This window comes from Moschus berezovskii, chromosome 6, assembly GCF_049115385.1.
Source record: "Moschus berezovskii isolate FMDL1 chromosome 6, NW_MosBer_1.0, whole genome shotgun sequence".
Lineage (NCBI taxonomy): Eukaryota > Metazoa > Chordata > Mammalia > Artiodactyla > Moschidae > Moschus > Moschus berezovskii.
The window spans coordinates 98953853-98972028 of NC_142465.1; the positions used below are offsets into that span (position 1 = coordinate 98953853).

At 40.3% G+C, this 18176-nt stretch overlaps 1 protein-coding gene across 1 annotated transcript in view; it reads right to left on the bottom strand.

Annotated features, from left to right (window-relative positions):
• DERA (deoxyribose-phosphate aldolase) overlaps positions 1–18176 on the bottom strand; it is a 119066-nt gene that overhangs the window by 70077 nt on the left and 30813 nt on the right. The window contains exons 2-5 of the mRNA XM_055394916.2: positions 11348–11445; positions 9678–9825; positions 7510–7605; positions 2712–2846 (exon numbers count right to left, since the gene is read on the bottom strand). Of these exons, the coding sequence (XP_055250891.2) occupies positions 2712–2846; positions 7510–7605; positions 9678–9825; positions 11348–11445 (477 nt within the window). The remainder of the gene's footprint in view (positions 1–2711; positions 2847–7509; positions 7606–9677; positions 9826–11347; positions 11446–18176) is intronic.

The following is an 18176-nucleotide window of genomic DNA, read 5'->3' on the forward strand; positions in this document are numbered from 1 at the left end:
GGAAACATCGTGAATATTCCAAGCCAAATGATAGCATTTTCCAGCTTCACTTGCAGTCAAGCCTGACCACAGAACTCGCTTCGGGGCCATGAGGTGTAAGCAAAGATGGTGTGTGAGATCTAGAGACAGGACAAGTCCCTATTTCCTGTTGTCTGGGAGACAAGTATAAGGGCTGGAGCTTCAAAAGCCACTGTAAACAATGGAGTGGTCTTGAAGCTGAGATCAGATGCTATGATCTTTGGAAGCCGAAGGTAACAGAAGCTCAGGTCTCTGAGAACTCTGAGGGACTGCCACAATACTCCTGAAATACCTACGCCTAGACTTTACGTGAGGGGGCTTCCCAAGTGGCTCAGTGGTAAAGAATCTGCCTGGCAATGCAGGAGATGCAGGAGACATGGGTTCAATCCTGGGGTCAGGAAGATCCCCTGGAGAGGGCATGGCAACCCACTCCAGTATTCTTGCCTGGAGAATCCCACGGACAGAGAAGCCTGGTGGGCTCCAGTCCATGAGGTCACAAAAGAGGCAGACAGGACTAAGTGACTATGCATGAACATAGACATTACACGACAGAGTAAATCCTTGAGCATTTAAACCACTGACTGAATCTTTGCTGCTGCCTAACCAAAAGCAATTTTTAGTGAATAAACAATGGAATTAGAATTTACAGAAGATAAGCTAGATGGATTGATGGATAGAGTCTAGAGATACCTATGAGATTTTGGCAAGACCAATTGTTAGGTTAAGGGAAAATACATTAAGCATGATCCTATTTTTAATTCTAAACTTTTTCACTTTTTAAAAAAATATTTATTTAAAACTTTACAAAACGGTAGGAGTTGCATGTGTGTATATGAAGGGGAAATGGCTTGGGAAGTTGTGCGTTGCAGTGTTATCAAGGGTTATTTGTAGGGGAGGAGATTAAGTAGAACACCTACTTCCTTTATTACTGGTTAATTAACAGTGAGAATTAATTTTAATTAATGAATTACAAATTACCCCTTGTAATTAGAATAAAATATGCCATTTATTTGATAGCTATATAGCTAAAGAGGCAATACATTATTCTGGTTTTATCCTATGGTTTCAATAAAATTTTTCAATTAAGCTACAAATTACAATGTTGTTTTTTTTTAAATACAGAATTGTACTTATTTTAGCTATCAACAGTCTCTGTGGAGTAGGAAATGGCAACTCCCACTCCAGTATTCTTGTCTGGAAAAACCTGGCGGGCTAAAGTCCATAGGGTCAGAAAACTCGACATGATTGAGCACATCCTACCTCCTTTGATTATGTATCAATGTTATTAATTCAGCTTCAGCAATTTTAACATATACACTGCAATAATGTAAGATGTTAATGATATAGGAAACTGAACGTAGCGGGGTGTGCACAGGGGGTATATGGGAATTGCATACTTTCTGCTCAATTTTCCTGCAACTTAAAACCACTCTAAAAAATAGTCTATTAACTTAAAAAAAAATTTCTAAGTATATAAAATATATTTAATGTAGACATAAAATCAAACTCTTAAAAAAAAAAAGAAACAGCTTGTTACTGGACTGGGCAATGTCTCATTGTAATTGACTTGATAGTAAATCATGAATCTTGAAGGTGAATACATAATAAAATCCAAAGGAGCTATGTTTAAGAACAGGATTAAAAACAGACTTCATAAACTAATCATTGGAGAAGGCAATGGCACCCCACTCCAGTACTTTTGCCTGGAAAATCCCATGGATGCAGGAGCCTGGTAGGCTGCAGTCCATGGGGTCGCTAAGAGTCAGACATGACTGAGCGACTTCACTTTTCTCTTTCATGCAATGGAGAAGGAAATGGCAACTCACTCCAGTATTCTTGCTGGAGAATCCCAGGCACAGGGCAGCCTGGTCTGCCATCTATGGGGTCACACAGAATCAGACACGACTAAAGTGACTCTTGAGAGTCCCTTGGACTGCAAGGAGATCCAACCAGTCCTTTCTAAAGGAGATCAATCCTCGGTGTTCATTGGAAGGAATGATGCTAAAGCTGAAACTCCAATACTTTGGCCACCTCATGTGACAAGTTGACTCACTGGAAAAGAGTCTGATGCTGGGAAGGATTGGGGGCGGAAGGAGAAGGGGACGACAGAGAATGAGATGGCTGGATGGCATCACCGACTCGATGGACATGAGTTTGAGTGAACTCTGGGAGTTGGTGATGGACAGGCAGGCCTGGCGTGCTGTGATTCATGGGGTCGCAAAGAGTCGGACATGACTGAGCGACTTAACTGAACTGAACTGAAAGCGACTTAGCAGCAGCAGCAGCAGCAAACTAATCAATAATCCCACATCCTCAAAATCCACAAAGATTATCATAAAAAAGGGAAGCTTCCTCCAGCATATTAAAATAAACTCTGCATAAAATATTTGACTGAGGTGGTTTTTGTACTGAGTAACTAAACAGCAGAGAATAGAGCAAAAGTTAATAATTCACTGCTTGGAAATAACTGATTCCTTAAAACGGATCTAAAAAGCTCATGCAGGTGGGCATCTGCCCAGAGTTATAAGGGACAAGGATGAGCAGTCTTAATCGTGTTTTTTCCTCACTCACCCTCTGATCTAGTGACTTGTAATCTAGAACAGTGACCTCCAAACCACGCTGCCTCTTTTCAGATCTTGCCATCTGGCTGACCAGGGAATAACTGAGTCCCTTGGGTAAGCACCTGCACTTACCTTTCCACTGGCCTGTCAGCACCAAGGTCCTGTTAATCACCACGTCGATTTCTGTAGCTCCATCTTCCACGGCCAATCTGATCTCTTCTAATCGTGTTTTCAAATGAGTCTGTCCAGCTGGAAAGCCAGTGGCCACTAGCAGAGAAAAAAGGAAGGAAGAGAGGGAGGGAGACAAATTTCAGTTGGTCAATATCTCAACAAAGAATTTCAGAACAAAAAAAATCAGTGTTCAGACACTTTAGAACTTCATGGATACCTTACAAAGTGAACTGTGAAGAAACTGAATGCGATCTTACATAGCACTGACGTTAGGATAAATACTAGTAGTATATCTTTTGGAAGATCTGCAATTAAGCTGCTGGCAGACATGCTAATGCAGGAGTTTTAGGAAAATAGTGATTAAGAAAATATGTTATCATCATAGTGCTACTCATAAAGTAAAAGCAGTAGCCCTGTGGATGGACACTAGTTAATTCTGGATCCTACTCTTGACCAAGTTGGCTATCACTGTTATGACTTATTCATATTTATAGCTGTTGTAATCAAATGGACATGAGTTTGAGTGAACTCCGGGAGTTGGTGATGGACAGGGAGGCCTGGCGTGCTGTGATTCATGGGGTCACGGAGAGTCGGACACGACTGAGCGACTGAACTGAACCAAATGGAAATACACGTTCCATCCACTGCCCATCTTCAAATGAACAGTCAAGCAGATGAGAATAAAGGGGAGATACCGCATGATGGAAAAGCACCTAATTAGTCCACAAAACTGGAGCAGTGGTGAGTTGGGAAGAATTGGCCCAAGTATGAAAGTGAAACTGAAAGTTACTCTGTCGTGTCCAACTCTTTGCGACACCATGGACTATACAGTCCATGGAATTCTCCAAGCCAGAATACTGGAATGGGTAGCCTTTCCCTTTCCCAGGGGATCTTCCCAACCCAGGGATCGAACCCAGGTCTCCCATACTGAACAGAAGGAAAATAAAAACACAATGACACTTTTGGAAAAAGTATTAACATTTTTAACATGCTTATCACTGATTTCATTCTTGTGTCTAAAGGCAACCTTTCATGTTTCCTTGATGTTATTAAATTCCTGGGATCTGCTACCTTAGAGGAAAGTATGTTTCCCTGTTACATAAAAGAAAAGCTGAACTGAACTGAATGAAAAATATTAAAAAGCAGAGGTATTACCTTGCTGACAAAGGTCCGTCTAGTCAAAGCTATGGTTTTTCCAGTAGTCATGTATGGATGTGAGAGTTGGACTATAAAGAAAGCTGAGCACTGAAGAACTGATGCTTTTGAACTGTGGTGTTGGAGAAGACTCTTGAGAGTCCCTTGGACTGCAAGGAGATCCAACCAGTTCATCCTAAAGGAAATCAGTACTGAATATTCAGTGGAAGGACTGATGCTGAAGCTGAAACTCCAATACTCTGGCCACCTGATGTGAGAGCTAACTCATTGGAAAAGACCCTGATGCTGGGAAAGATTGAAGGTAGGAGGAGAAGGGACCGACAGAAGATGAGATAGTTGGATGACATCACCAACTCGATGGACATGAGTTTGAGCAAGCACCGTGAGTTGGTGATGGATAGGGAAGCCTGGCGTGCTGCAGTCCATGGGGTCTCAAAGAGTCAGATACGACTAAGCAACTGAACTGAACTGAACTGAATGAAAAATGAAGACTGATTAAGGTGAAGCTGACAAATACTTCAGGAATCTTCACGAATAAGCTATATTAATATATAAATAAGGCAGAGGCACCAAAGATCAAATTGCCAACATCTGCTGGATCATGGAGAAAGCAAGAGAGTTCCAGAAAAACATCTATTTCTGCTTCACTGACTATGCCAAAGCCTTTGACTGTGTGGATCACAATAAACTGTGGAAAATTCTGAAAGAGATGGGAATACCAGACCACCTGACCTGCCTCTTGAGAAACCTGTATGCAGGTCAGGAAGCAACTGTTAGAACTGGACATGGAACAACAGACTGGTTCCAAATAGGAAAAGGAGTACATCAAGGTTGTATATTGTCACCCTGCTTATTTAACTTATCTCAAAGTACATCATGAGGAACGCTGGGCTGGAAGAAGCACAAGCTGGAATCAGGATTGCCGGGAGAAATATCAATAACCTCAGATATGCAGATGATACCACCCTTATGGCAGACAGTGCAGAGGAACTCAAAAGCCTCTTGATGAAAGTGAAAGAGGAGAGTGAAAAGGTTGACTTGAAGCTCAACATTCAGAAAACAAAGATCATGGCATCTGGTCCCATCACTTCATGGGAAATAGATGGGGAAACAGTGGAAACAGTGTCAGACTTTATCTTTTTGGGGCTCCAAAATCACTGCAGATGCTGATTGCAGCCATGAAATTAAAAGACGCTTCCTCCTTGGAAGGAAAGTTATGAACAACCTAGATAGTATATTGAAAAGCAGAGACATTACTTTGCCAACAAAGGTCCGGCTAGTCAAGGCTATGGTTTTTCCCGTGGTCATGTATGGATGTGAGGGTTGGACTGTGAAGAAAGCTGATCGCCGAAGAATTGATGCTTTTGAACTGTGGTGTTGGAGAAGACTCTTGAGAGTCCCTTGGACTGCAAGGAGATCCAACCAGTCCATTCTAGAGGAGATCAATCCTGGGTGTTCATTGGAAGGACTGATGCTGAAACTGAAACTCCAATACTTTGGCCACCTCATGCGACGAGTTGACTCACTAGAAAAGACTCTGATCCTGGGAGGGATTGGGGGCAGGAGGAGAAGGGGACGACGGAGAATGAGATGGCTGGATGGCATCACCGACTCGATGGACATGAGTTTGAGTGAACTCCGGGAGTTGGTGATGGACAGGCAGGCCTGGCGTGCTGTGATTCATGGGGTCGCAAAGAGTCGGACACGACTGAGCGACTGAACTGAACTGAACTGTATACTTTGTTTCTCTTGATGTATCCCTAACAAAATAAAGTAATGATCTTCTCAGCTTCCTTCTTTAAACCACCAGGACATCCCTCTCACATTTTTTAAAAGGAAAATCTAATTTAATATCTATCCATCCATTTGTAAACACACACACACAGGGAAGCATTCAGGAGGACTTTTCCCTCCCTCATGCCTTGTTCTCCTACTGCATCTTTCTCTAAGTCAATAACTCTTGAACATACGCTCTTTCATTGTTCAGGTTTGGGGGTGGTTCTTGTTATCTCCCACAGGGACTATGATCAGTCTAACTCCATTTCAATCCCCTTTAATTTATCCACTACCATCCCCTAAGTTATTACATGATGAAGTAGATCATGCCATTCTCTACTTAACATCTCTTGGTATCTACCCCATCAACAAAATAAAACCCAAATACCACAGCCTGGTAATACCCCCATCTACTTCTCCAGCTTCAACTCCCCAGTTCTCCCTTTGTCCTAGCTTAGGAAGCAACACCTGCAAACTCATTTCAGTTCCCTCAATGCACTTCTGCACCTTTACACATGCCAGCTCCTCTGTTGGAAATGCCACTCCTTAGCTTGCATGGCTGCTAATCGCTTCAGTCGTGTCCGACTCTTTGTGACCCTATGGACCATAGCCCGCCAGGCTCCTCTGTTAATTGGATTCTCCTGGCAAGAATACTGGAGTGGGTTGCCATGCCCTCCTCCAGGGGATCTTCCTGACCCAGGGATCGAACCAGCTTCTCTTGCATCTCCTGCATTGGCAGGCGGGTTCTTTACCACTAGCGCCACCTGGGAAACCTACTCCCTAGCTTATCCACTCTCTGAACTCCTCCTTATCCTTAAGACCCAATGCAGTTACATCTCTTTGAAGCAACCCCTTACCCTCTGAGTGTCACCATCCTCTGCAGAATAAATCACTCTGCTCGCAGAGTTACAACATGGTTGTATTTCTGCATGGTTTTATTATTATATTTTACAAAAAAATAATATGTCCTACATTATGATTTTTTTTCTTAACTTGACGATTCCTCAACAACTGAATTTCTTTAAGGTCAAACCTGCATCTCCTGCACTGGCAGGCTGATGCTCTTACCGCTGAGTCACTGGGAAAGCCCACGGCTCTGTAGTCTTAGGAATTAATATCATGTCTGCTACTCAACGGGCAATTGACAAATATGAAAAGAATGAATAAATACAATCAATTAAATAGACAAGACTGGCTAAAAGCATAATATAAAACTATATGGGATTTCCCAAGTGGCTCAGTAGGTAAAGAATCTGCCTGCCAATGGAGAAGACGCAGGAGAGGCAGGTTAGATCCCTGGGTCGGGAAGATCCCCTGGAGAAGGAAAAGGCAACCCACTCCAGTATTTTTGCCTGGAAAATCCCATGGACAGAGTGCCTGTTGGGTTATAGTCCACAGGGTTGCAAAGAGTTGGAAATGACTGAGCATAGTACGGCAGCATAAAATCATATAGATAGGAACTTCTCTGGTGGTCCAGTGGTTAAGAATCCACCTTGCAATGCAGAGGACATGAGTTTGTCCCTGGTGTAGAAACTAAGATCCCACATGCCTCAGGCAACTGAACCCATGCACCGCAACTACTGAGCCCACACGCCACAACTACTGAAATCCACACACCTAGAGCCTGTGCTCTGCAACACGAGAAGCCACTGCAGTGAGAAGCCTGAGCACTGCAAGTAGAGAGTAGCTCCCGCTCACGGCCAACTAGAGAAAGTTAAAGTACAGTCAAAAATAAATAAAATAAAATAACCATATAGATAATACTCCAAGGTGTCTGAGTTGAAGGGAAACATACTGAAAAAACGACAACAGAAACCACAGACTTTACCTGATGCCACTGGGATGTCACAGCCTGCAGCCTTTAAAGCTTTCACTGCATCACACACGCGGGCAGGATAAACACAAACGGCAGCTGTAGTGATGCCTATGGAGAAAGGCATAACGGCCTACTTCATGTGAAGCTCAAGTCACACAATATGCTTTTAATTATTATTTATACTTCAACACTGGCAGAAATCAAAATCAGAGAAAAAATAATCCTCCTACGACATTGCAACAAATTAAAAGGTTTTTACTTTCCATATTCCCTTCTAGTTCCTGACAACATGGATCATTTTCTCATCCTTAGAGAATGAAATATTTTTAATACATTGTTCCTGGAGGTTAATACAGTACCATTTGCTGAAAAAATATCCTAAATGGTAAACTTAGTGGCTTTGACTCAATGAAAATGTTTTATTTCATGTAGATAACAAAGTCTAAGTTTTTACAGGGTTCACACAGGACAGTAGATGAAGAAAAATATACGTGAACCTTGCAAGATAGTACAGGCAGAGCTTGGAGATAGTGCAGTTTCAGTTTCAGATCACCAAAATAAAGCAAGTATCGCAATAAAATGAGTGACAGGAATTTTTTGGTTTCCTGGTGAATATAAAAGTTATGGTTACCCTGTATTGTAGTCAATATTAAGTGTGCAATAGCACTATCTTTAAAAAGTACGTACCTTAATTGAAAATTAAGGTACGTACTTTTTAAAAACATAATGCCAAATAATTACAATGGTAACATCAAAGATCACTGATCACAGATGACCATAAAGAGCTTTACAATAACGAAAAAGTGTGCTTTACTGAGACAATTATCAAAATGTGACAGAGACAAGCAGTCAGCGAATGCTGCTGGAAAAACAGTGCCAACAGACTTGCTCAACGCAGGGTTGCCACAAACCTCTAATACGTAAAACACACAGTGTCTGCCAAGTGCAATAAAACAAGGGATGCCTGCACTGCAAAATGACACGTCACTAATCCTATTCTCTCTTTTGCAGAAAATAATAAAATCTGGATCTGGAGCCCTCAGTTTGAGGAATAAGCTCTTAAATTAAAAAATCAAAGAGACACTATAAAACGGTAGCATAAGACTCACATAAAGCTGCTGCTTTTAACTCACTGGAAAAGACTCTGATGCTGGGAAAGGTTGGGGGCGGGAGGAGAAGGGGACGACGGAGAATGAGATGGCTGGATGGCATCACCGACTCTGTGGACATGAGTTTGAGTGAACTCCGGGAGTTGGTGATGGACAGGGAGGCCTGGCGTGCTGTGATTCATGGGGTCGCGGAGAGTCGGACACGACTGAGCGACTGAACTGAACTGAACTGAACTGAAATGGTAGGTGTTTTATTGTCAGTGTAAAAGAAACATACTAAATACTTTCTAAATGCTATGCAGCTGTTTAGATCTATAAGTTATCTATTAACACAAACTATTTGTGAAAAAATACCTGCATTGGGTCAATGCAACATTAGAGACAGGTACCTCGGAACCATGAAAGATCCCTTCATGGTTTAGATCTGGCTCCTAAAACAAGCCCATTGAGGAACAAGGCACACTGTTCTCTCACCCTTCAGGTCTCAGTTTTCACATTTAGAAACAAGGGCATTAACTCTCAAAGTCTCCTCCATTTCTTAAATGTTGAGGTTCTAAACTTATGGCAACTTTAGAAAGTCCTTTCTTTCATGTACATGAAGAGAGTGAATACAACTTTTTTTCAAAAGATCTAACCCAGTATACAAGCTGGCGATATTTCCCATTTGTATTTTATTCTCAGAAGCATTTCATTTACTCACAGAAAATACTTTATGTATGAGATGTGATTATTAAGTAATGAGACTGGCTTTTTCACACGTGGCTAGGGAATCAGAATCATAGTATTTGAGTCACTAGACAGAAAATTTCAAAACTGAAGAACTGGAACGAAAGATAAAGAAACTCAATACTTGCAACTTTAATCCATGATGGGAAAGAACTGACCTAAAAATGAGACTCAGATTCTCTCTCTGCTGTTTTTCAGAGAAGAATCTCAATTATTACTCTGCATACACAATTCTATCACAGATTTTATTGTTACTATTATTTTAGCATCCAAATCTTAAGTCTTCTTAGATTCAGTGATTGCTACTGTAAAAAAGGTAAACACCAGACAGACTGTACACATTACCTTTATCATGCATATTTAAAGCTTTTAAGAGGTCTTCCCGGATTGGATACTTGGCTTTATAACATAGCCTTTGAATGTTGGAAGCTGTGTCATCACCTGAAAGTGTAGTAAGATCTATACACGTAACAGCCTTCAGGAGCCATGCAGCCTGGTTTGAAGAAACGTAAAAACAAGGTTTAAAAAAAAGTAATTAATCTCTAATCCAGTTAGTTAGTAGAAAACTATTAGGTACATATGGGTGCTAAAATCTCATGTCTAGGGACTTCCCTGGTAGTCTAGTGGTTAAAACTTCACCTTCTAAGGTAAGAAGGGATTCAAGTTCAATCCCTGGTAGGGGAGCTAAGATCCCATATGCCTTGGGGTCATAAAACCAAAACATTAAAAAAAAAAAAGCAACACCATAACAAGGTCAAAAAAGATCAAAAGGAAAAAAAATAGAGGTCCACGTCAAAAAATTCCTTAAAAACAAACTGCTTTAAACGAAATAAAATCTCCTGTCTATGCTGTTCTAAGGCATACATTCTGATGTGTTCAAGTTTAACCAAAAAGATGAATGTTACATAGAGTAAAATAAAAGGGGAAAAAATAGCTTATAAACTTTTTTTCTTCCACAGATATCTGTTCTAATAGGAATTTCTATTTGGGTTATCTGTGGATAACCCAAATAGAAATTCCTAATAGAACAAGTCTCCCCACATGTGACTTTTGCATTTCAACCACAAGGAGACTCAGAGGTGGGTTGCCATTTCCTTCTCCAGAGGATCTTCCTGACTCAGGGATGGAACCCACGTCTCCTGCATGTCCTGCATTGGCAGGTAGGTTCTTTACCATTGAGTGACCTGGGAAGGTTCTACCCTGATAAGGGAAAACTCGGGAAAAAAGTTTCCATCTTGTATTAGACCTCCAGCCCTGGGACCTAGAATGAGACACGATAAAGTCTCTACTTTCTTTTTTTCCAGTTTAATCCAATTTCAATTTTAAAACAATATTCACATTTCACAATTCATTCAAATAAATTCCTTTTATCTTTTCAATCAGATTATTTCTAAGGATGTGCAAAATGCAACCTGTCACCCTGAAGGATTCAATCACGATATTTTGCCTCACTTGTGGAATGAACTCTGAATTCCTTTCAGTTCTGAGATGCATAGCATGTCTTTGGCTGTTACATACTGAAGCATATGCTGACCACCAGTACTCTACAAAACACCATTTTTCAAATTTTGAAAGATAATTTGGGAAAACTAATCATACAGTAAACATGATGATCAAAGAAGATCAACTCTCATAACTTCAGGGCCTCCAACAATGGACCCACCAGGTTTAGGTGTTACAGTTTTAAAATTAAAATAGAAGACAACCAAAGGTGTGTCTAAGAAGCTGAATAAGTATGTTGAGAAAATATGCCATTTAATTCACTCATGAATAAACATGCCTCAAATTCATTTGCAGCTTTGCCACTCAAAAATGATAAGATTTTACCCTGTTTGGATAAACATGTTATCTTTCTCCAACCCATCTTCATCATATATGAATTATTAAAATAAGTCATGGACAGTTGCAATCTTTTAAGTTGAGATGCAGCTTGAGTGAAATTCAGTCTTGTGGCCTCGAGGGAAGAGATCAGGCATATTAAATCAAGGGAGAGAGTTTTTAAGAAAAGCGCTTACCTGCCACTCCTTTTTCACGGGTCTACGAGCCTGGATTTGTTCTGCACGCCTTAGCACGGCTGGTTTATTCACTTGTATTTTGGAGATCCAGCTAAGGTCTAGAAGCAAAAAAACAACAATTTAAAACTTGAAGATTTTATTAAATACATTCACTTGTTTTTTATACAGTCCTCAAAAGGAAAGACATCAGTGTCAAAACTTTTATCTACTTTTTTATTTTTTTTTAATTAAAAAAAATTTTTTTATTACTTTGGCTGCATCTCATAGCATGTGGGACCTTGGATCCCCAATCAGGAATCGAACCCACATCCCCTGCATTAGAAGCGTAGTCTTAACCATTGGACCACCAGGGAAGCCCAAAACTTTTTTTTTAAAGTTATATTTCTTTTCCACTCAACTATAAATAACTTTGTTGAAGGAAGCCCAGCCATGAAAAGTCCTACTCTGTGCAAAATCAAATATATTTGGAACTAGGAGAACCTGTACTGATTCATTACACAGATATGCCTAATGGTAGAGGAAAACATTGTGTTATTCATGTCACAGGCCTCATTTCTGCCAGCAGAGAGTAATTTGGGAGTGCCCAGTCCAGGAGAATGAATGGTTAATAAACACATAAATGAATTAACACTGGGGCTTAAAGGAATCCTTGATCAATATCCCCTCACTGATAAGATTAATATCTATTAGATGCTGATAGGATACCCCCATTCTTTCCTCAAAGGAGAATTTCTCAAAGTGTATTAGAAATTAGAGCATTAAAATAGAAAAAAATCAGAAGAGGGAAAAGAAAAAACAAGCTGCTCAAAATTCTGGGAGAGGGACTTCCTGATGGTCCAGCAGTTAAGACTCCATGCTCCCCATGCAGAGGGCTGGGAATTCAATCCCTAGTCAGGGAACTAGATCCTGAAGCCACAACCAAGACCCAGCACAGCCAAAAACAAAAACAACAAAATTCTGGGAGACATGCTCTCTCCTATCTGCAGGGCTTCCCTGGAGGTTCAGTGGTAAAAAATCTGCCTGCCAACGCAGGAGACAGGAAACTTGATCCCTGGGTCAGAAAGATCTACAGGAGGAAATGGCAACCCACTCTAGTATTTTGGCCTGAGAAATCCCATGGACAGAGAAGCCTGAAGGGCTACAGTCCATGGGGTTACAGTCAGACTCGACTGAGCAACTGAGCACACACACAGCTTGACAAATAACATCTGTGTATATTTAAGGTGTATGTTTTGATAAGCATACACAGTGAAAGAATCACCACAGTCAAGCTAATGAACATAACCTATTACTTCACACATTTACCATATTCTTTTTCCTTTTCATGCATGCTGAGAACATTTAAGATATACTCTCATAGCACATTTCAAGTATACAACACAGCACTGTTTATAGTCACTCTGCCGGACAAAAGATAAAAGATCTTCAGGAATTCCCCATCTGGTGTAACAAAATTTTGTACCCCAGCTGCTTCTCATTAAAGGACTTTTGGATCTCTATGAGAGAAGTTGGGACTGAAACACGAATACAAGACCTGAGGACATTCCCCTTAAAAACTAATTTTTACTACAATTTCCCACCAAAGATCAGAACCCACGAGGCTGGCTCTCACATGTCTCAGACACCACTTGCTAGAGGTCTTTACAAACCATCTCTGGGAGAACATAATAGGATCACTTCTCTCACAATATCAGCCTCCACTGCTAAAAATATCTTTAGCGGTCATAAAATCAGCCAGCCCCACAGTTAATCCAGCCACAGAATTTGCCTCTGTGACCTCCCATGATAATGAATTATATAAGTGACTATTCCATTTTATTAGCACTTAATTTGCTACTCTTTAATTTCATCAGAAAACCCTTGTTCTCCTATTATGGGGTCTGGGGAAAAGAAAGGACTGATTGGCCTTTGTTATGTCCTTCATAATTTTTAATATTTTATTCGAGTACCCTTTAGCATCTCCTTTCTTGGAGAAGTGATTCTAAGGCACACAATCTCATCAGGACCATAGAAGTTTCTCTTAGGGGGCCAGGTGGGGTTTCAAGCCCATATGTCTTTGGGGAGAATAGGCATAAAGCCATAATTGGAAGGCGATAACTCCTTTCAGAAAACTCTTCCATGGAGAAAATCCCAGTGCTCCTCTTAGTATGCCATTTCAGAGGCTTTCAGGCCCTTCTTTCAATTATAAATTTGTTCTTAAACACTCTTTTCACATTTTTTTTAATCATTATTGTCTTACTTAAGTCTCCGTGGAGACAGACATCCCTTTCCCTTAAAATCGACACTTCAGCTTTCCATCACTTTCTCTTATGTTCATGGCTGTTCCTGCACTTCTTCCCAATATTCCTAAAAAGTGTAATACCAAGTGATCACTCCACAAAAGGAGGTTTATACTGTATTTTGATTTTATCTTTGCTCCTAATGGAGAAGAATACATGGTGATACTTCATCAGACTTTCTCAAATTTGGAAAAGTAAGAAAGATTAAATTTCCCATGATTTCACTTCTCATTGTTTCTGGGTTTTTATACCTAACTGGACCACTAAATTTGTGCCACAGTGGTTGTCCCCAGTTGGTTCTTGAGGTGCACTTCCACAGTATATTTTTAATCCCAGCATCGATTACAGAGTACCTCTTCCTACTGTAGGCACCCAGATGTCTATTTTTCCTGTGTTGTTTATCTTCAGTTCTAATTTGCAACTTGCTGGGAATCAGTCACAAATGCCAAGCACAGAAATAGGTGCTCACTAAGCCCACCACATCACAGTAAATTTATTTTTTTACCTTAGACACTGAACAACTGAAGTATCAACTTCATCGTGTCTAGACTTTCGAACTTAACCTTGGAAAAGATTAGCTTTTTTTTTAAAAAAAAAAAGCCTTGGATGTCAATATATATCTGATCTAGTCAAGCTCAGAAAATATTCAGTTTATATTAGTGAGAAGACTCAGCCTTGCCCAGTTTCTACACCATAAAGATATAAGATAGAGACTGTGCTAGGAGTGTCATCATTTCCAACAGGTGGGGTCTAGAATGATTCTTCATTTGAAGGTCTAATCTAATATCCAAAAATATAAAATATATTTCTGTTGGTATATGTGCAAAAGAATAATAGAATATAGACCAAATTGATAACAATGTTTATCTTCAGAGGTAGAATCACATAAGATTTTTACTTTTCCATGCTTATAGTTACATAATACTTAAAACTTTTTTTTTTTTACTTAAAACTTTTACAGAGAGCAGGCATTACCTTATTGAACAGTAAAAGCAAAATAATTCTTTGGAATTAAGAGGCATTGAAAGCAGTGTGCAGGTTAGGAAGAAAGGGAGACTAGGGTAGGTAGACCAGTAAGATGACTGCTGCTGTAGCCCAGGCATTAGCACATGTAATATGTCCCTGGGGGCATTTCACCACACCAATACTTTCGTGACCAATCCTCGGCCACAGAGCTCTTCCACAAAGCCAACCTGACATGACTACAAGGTGCCAGGCAGATATGATAAGGTCAGATGCCACTTTTACTGCTTCCATAGAAAAGGTCACCAAAAACCTTAGCACCACAGGTCACCAGACAGAACCTTATTATTATATGAACCGTATATGATTATCAATGGGGCTTCCCTGGTGGCTCTGTTCATGGCAAGAATACTGGAGTGGGTTGCCATTTCCTTCACCAAGGGATCTTCCTGACCCAAGAATCAAACTCCCATAAACTATGTATTTGGGATTAGGCTTTTTTACTTTTCAAAAAAAAAAAAATCTATCAGCAACAATGAGCTCAAAATAGTATGTTTAATGAAAAAATTAGGAACTTCCGTGGTGGTCCAGCAGCTAAGACTCCACATTCTCAATGCAGGGGGCCAGGGTTCCATTCCTGATCAGGGAATTAGATTTCATATGCTGCAACTAAAGATCAAAGATCCTGTGTCCCGAATCTAAGACCCAGAGTAGCCAAATAAATAAATGTTCTTCTGAAAAATTAAATTCTGAATTTCCATTTCTCAGAAAAGTTCATGATCTGCAGTTTGCACAAAATGCTTCTCAACATTTCAGTTCAGTTCAGTCACTCAGTCGTGTCCCACTCTTTGCAACCCCATGAATCACAGCACGCCAGGCCTCCCTGTCCATCACCAACTCCCGAAGTTTACCCAAACCCATGTCCATTAAGTTGGTGATGCCATCCAACCATCTCATCTTCTGTTGTCCCCTTCTCCTCCTGCCCCTAATCTTTCCCAGCATCAGGGTCTTTTCAAATGAGTCAGCTCTTCACATCAATTGGCCAAAGTATTGGAGTTTCAGCTTCAACATCAGTCCTTCCAATGAACACCCAGGGCTGATCTCATTTAGGATGGACTGGTTGGATCTCCTTGCAGTCCAAGGGACTCTCAAGAGTCTTCTCCAACACCATACTTCAAAAGCATCAATTCTTCGACGCTCAGCTTTCTTTACAGTCCAACTCTCACATCCATACATGACTACTGGAAAAACCATAGCCTTGACAAGACGGACCTTTGTTGACAAAGGTCAACAAAATATCTCTGCTTTTTAATATGTTGTCTAGGTTAGTCATAACTGATGCCAAGACCCAAATCTGCTTATTTATTCTTCAGTTCAGTAAAAAATTAGCAGTTATGTTAAGAAGCCTGTGCTTAACGATGGCAATTTAATACAGCCTCAGCAGATACAGTTATATAAAACTATGAAGCATGACTTCTCATTGAGATAAAATGAGTATTCTAATAGTGCTTGCTTTTACATCCCAAATTCCTAGTGTATGTTTAAGGCAGTATTTATTAATTTGTTGGCTCCAAAAGCAGAAGAATTTTACAAACAACTAGAAACAACTAGAAAACACTCAGTCATGGGTGTTTTAAAGGAGAAAAATCAGCTAAATTAATTTAAATATTGGCTCATTTTTTTTAAAATCTAACATTAAATTCAAGAAAAAGTTTTAAAGTCTTTTTTGATGAAGATAAAACAGCTGATATTATGTGACCGCCACTATAAATTTAAACAGGTTAGCACTGAACAAATCAATTATTTGATTTTGCAGAGATGCCACAGATGCAAATTTTGTTGGAATATAGCATCAAAATAGAAACAGTGTTCTTATTAAGAAACTGAGGAAGCAGAAAAACACTTGGGTTTGGTTGTGATAGATGCATAATTTATAATTTCATCCAAATAAGTTCCCACAGTCTAACAATCAAAGTGTAAGCTATCGCTGTCAAATTTTAAATATTTTATATATACACAGAATAAATGAACTACCTGATCTTTGTGAGAAAACTGATGTTTAATTAAAAATAAATACTTCTTCCTGGCAGTGTGCACTATCTCTTTACTGGTTATCATCAGTTGAATGTTAGGAATATGACTCTTTGAAGAGGAAGAACAATTTTGTCAATCAATCTAAGCTGACATATATCAATTGTGAACTATTTTATAAATAAGACTTTTAAATATTGGCTTTTATTATTTTTTTAATCAGTTTAAAAATCTTCTTTTAAAAAACCACTGGAGAAGACTCTTGAGAGTCCCGTGGACTGCAAGGAGATCAAATCAGTAAATTCTAAAGGAAATCAACCCTGAATATTCATTGAAAGGACTGATGCTAAAGCTGAAGCTCTAGTACTTTGGCCACCTGATGAGAAGCGCTGACTCATTTGAAAAGACCCTGATGCTGGGAAAGGTTGAGAGCAAGCAAAAGGGGGGTTCAACAGAGGATGAGATGCTTGGATGGCATCACTGACCCAATAGATGAATTTGAGCAAACTGTGGGAGATAGTGAAGGTCAGGGAAGCCTGGCGTGCTGCAATTCATGGGGTCACAAAGGGTCGGACACGACTTAGAAACTGAACAACAACTAAGTATGCATTTCCCTGGTGGTCCAGTGGTTAAGAATCTGCCTGCCAGTATAGGGGTCAGGGGTTCAATCCCTGATATAGGAAGACCCCACGTGCCACGGGGCAATTAAGCTCATGTGCCACAACTACTGAACCTACCTGCCCTAAAGCCGCTGCGCTGCAACATGAGAAGCCACCACAACAAGAAGACTGCACACCACAACTAGAGAGTAGCCCCCACTCACTGCAACTAGAGAAAGTCCCTGCACAGCAATGAAGACCCAGTGTAGCCAAAACTAAAATAAAAAAAAAAAGAAACCTATTATGTAAATAAAACATCCAAAGCCTCCAGTTTTTGAAACATCAGTTCAGTTCAGTTAAACGCTTAGTCGTGTCCGACTCTTTGCGACCCCATGAACCACAGCACGCCAGGCATCCCTGTCCATCACCAACTCCCGGAGTTCACTCAAACTCATGTCCATCGAGTCGGTGATGCCATCCAGCCATCTCATTCTCTGTCGTCCCCATCTCCTCCTGCCCCCAATCCCCCCTAGCATCAGACTCTTTTCCAGTGAGTCAACTCGTTGCATGAGGTGGCCAAAGTATTGGAGTTTCAGCTTCAGCATCAGTCCTTCCAATGAACACCCAGGATTGATCTCCTTTAGAATGGACTGGTTGGATCTCCTTGCAGTCCAAGGGATTCTCAAGAGTCTTCTCCAGCACCACAGTTCTAATGCATCAATTCTTCGGCGATCAGCTTTCTTCACAGTCCAACTCTCACATCCATACATGACCACGGGAAAAACCACAGCCTTGACTAGACGGACCTTGGTTGGCAAAGTAATGTCTCTGCTTTTCAATATGCTATCTAGGCTGGTCATAACTTTCCTTCCAAGGAGTAAGCGTTTTTTAATTTCATGGCTGCAATCAGCATCCGCAGTGATTTTGGAGCCCCAAAAAATAAAGTCTGACACTGTT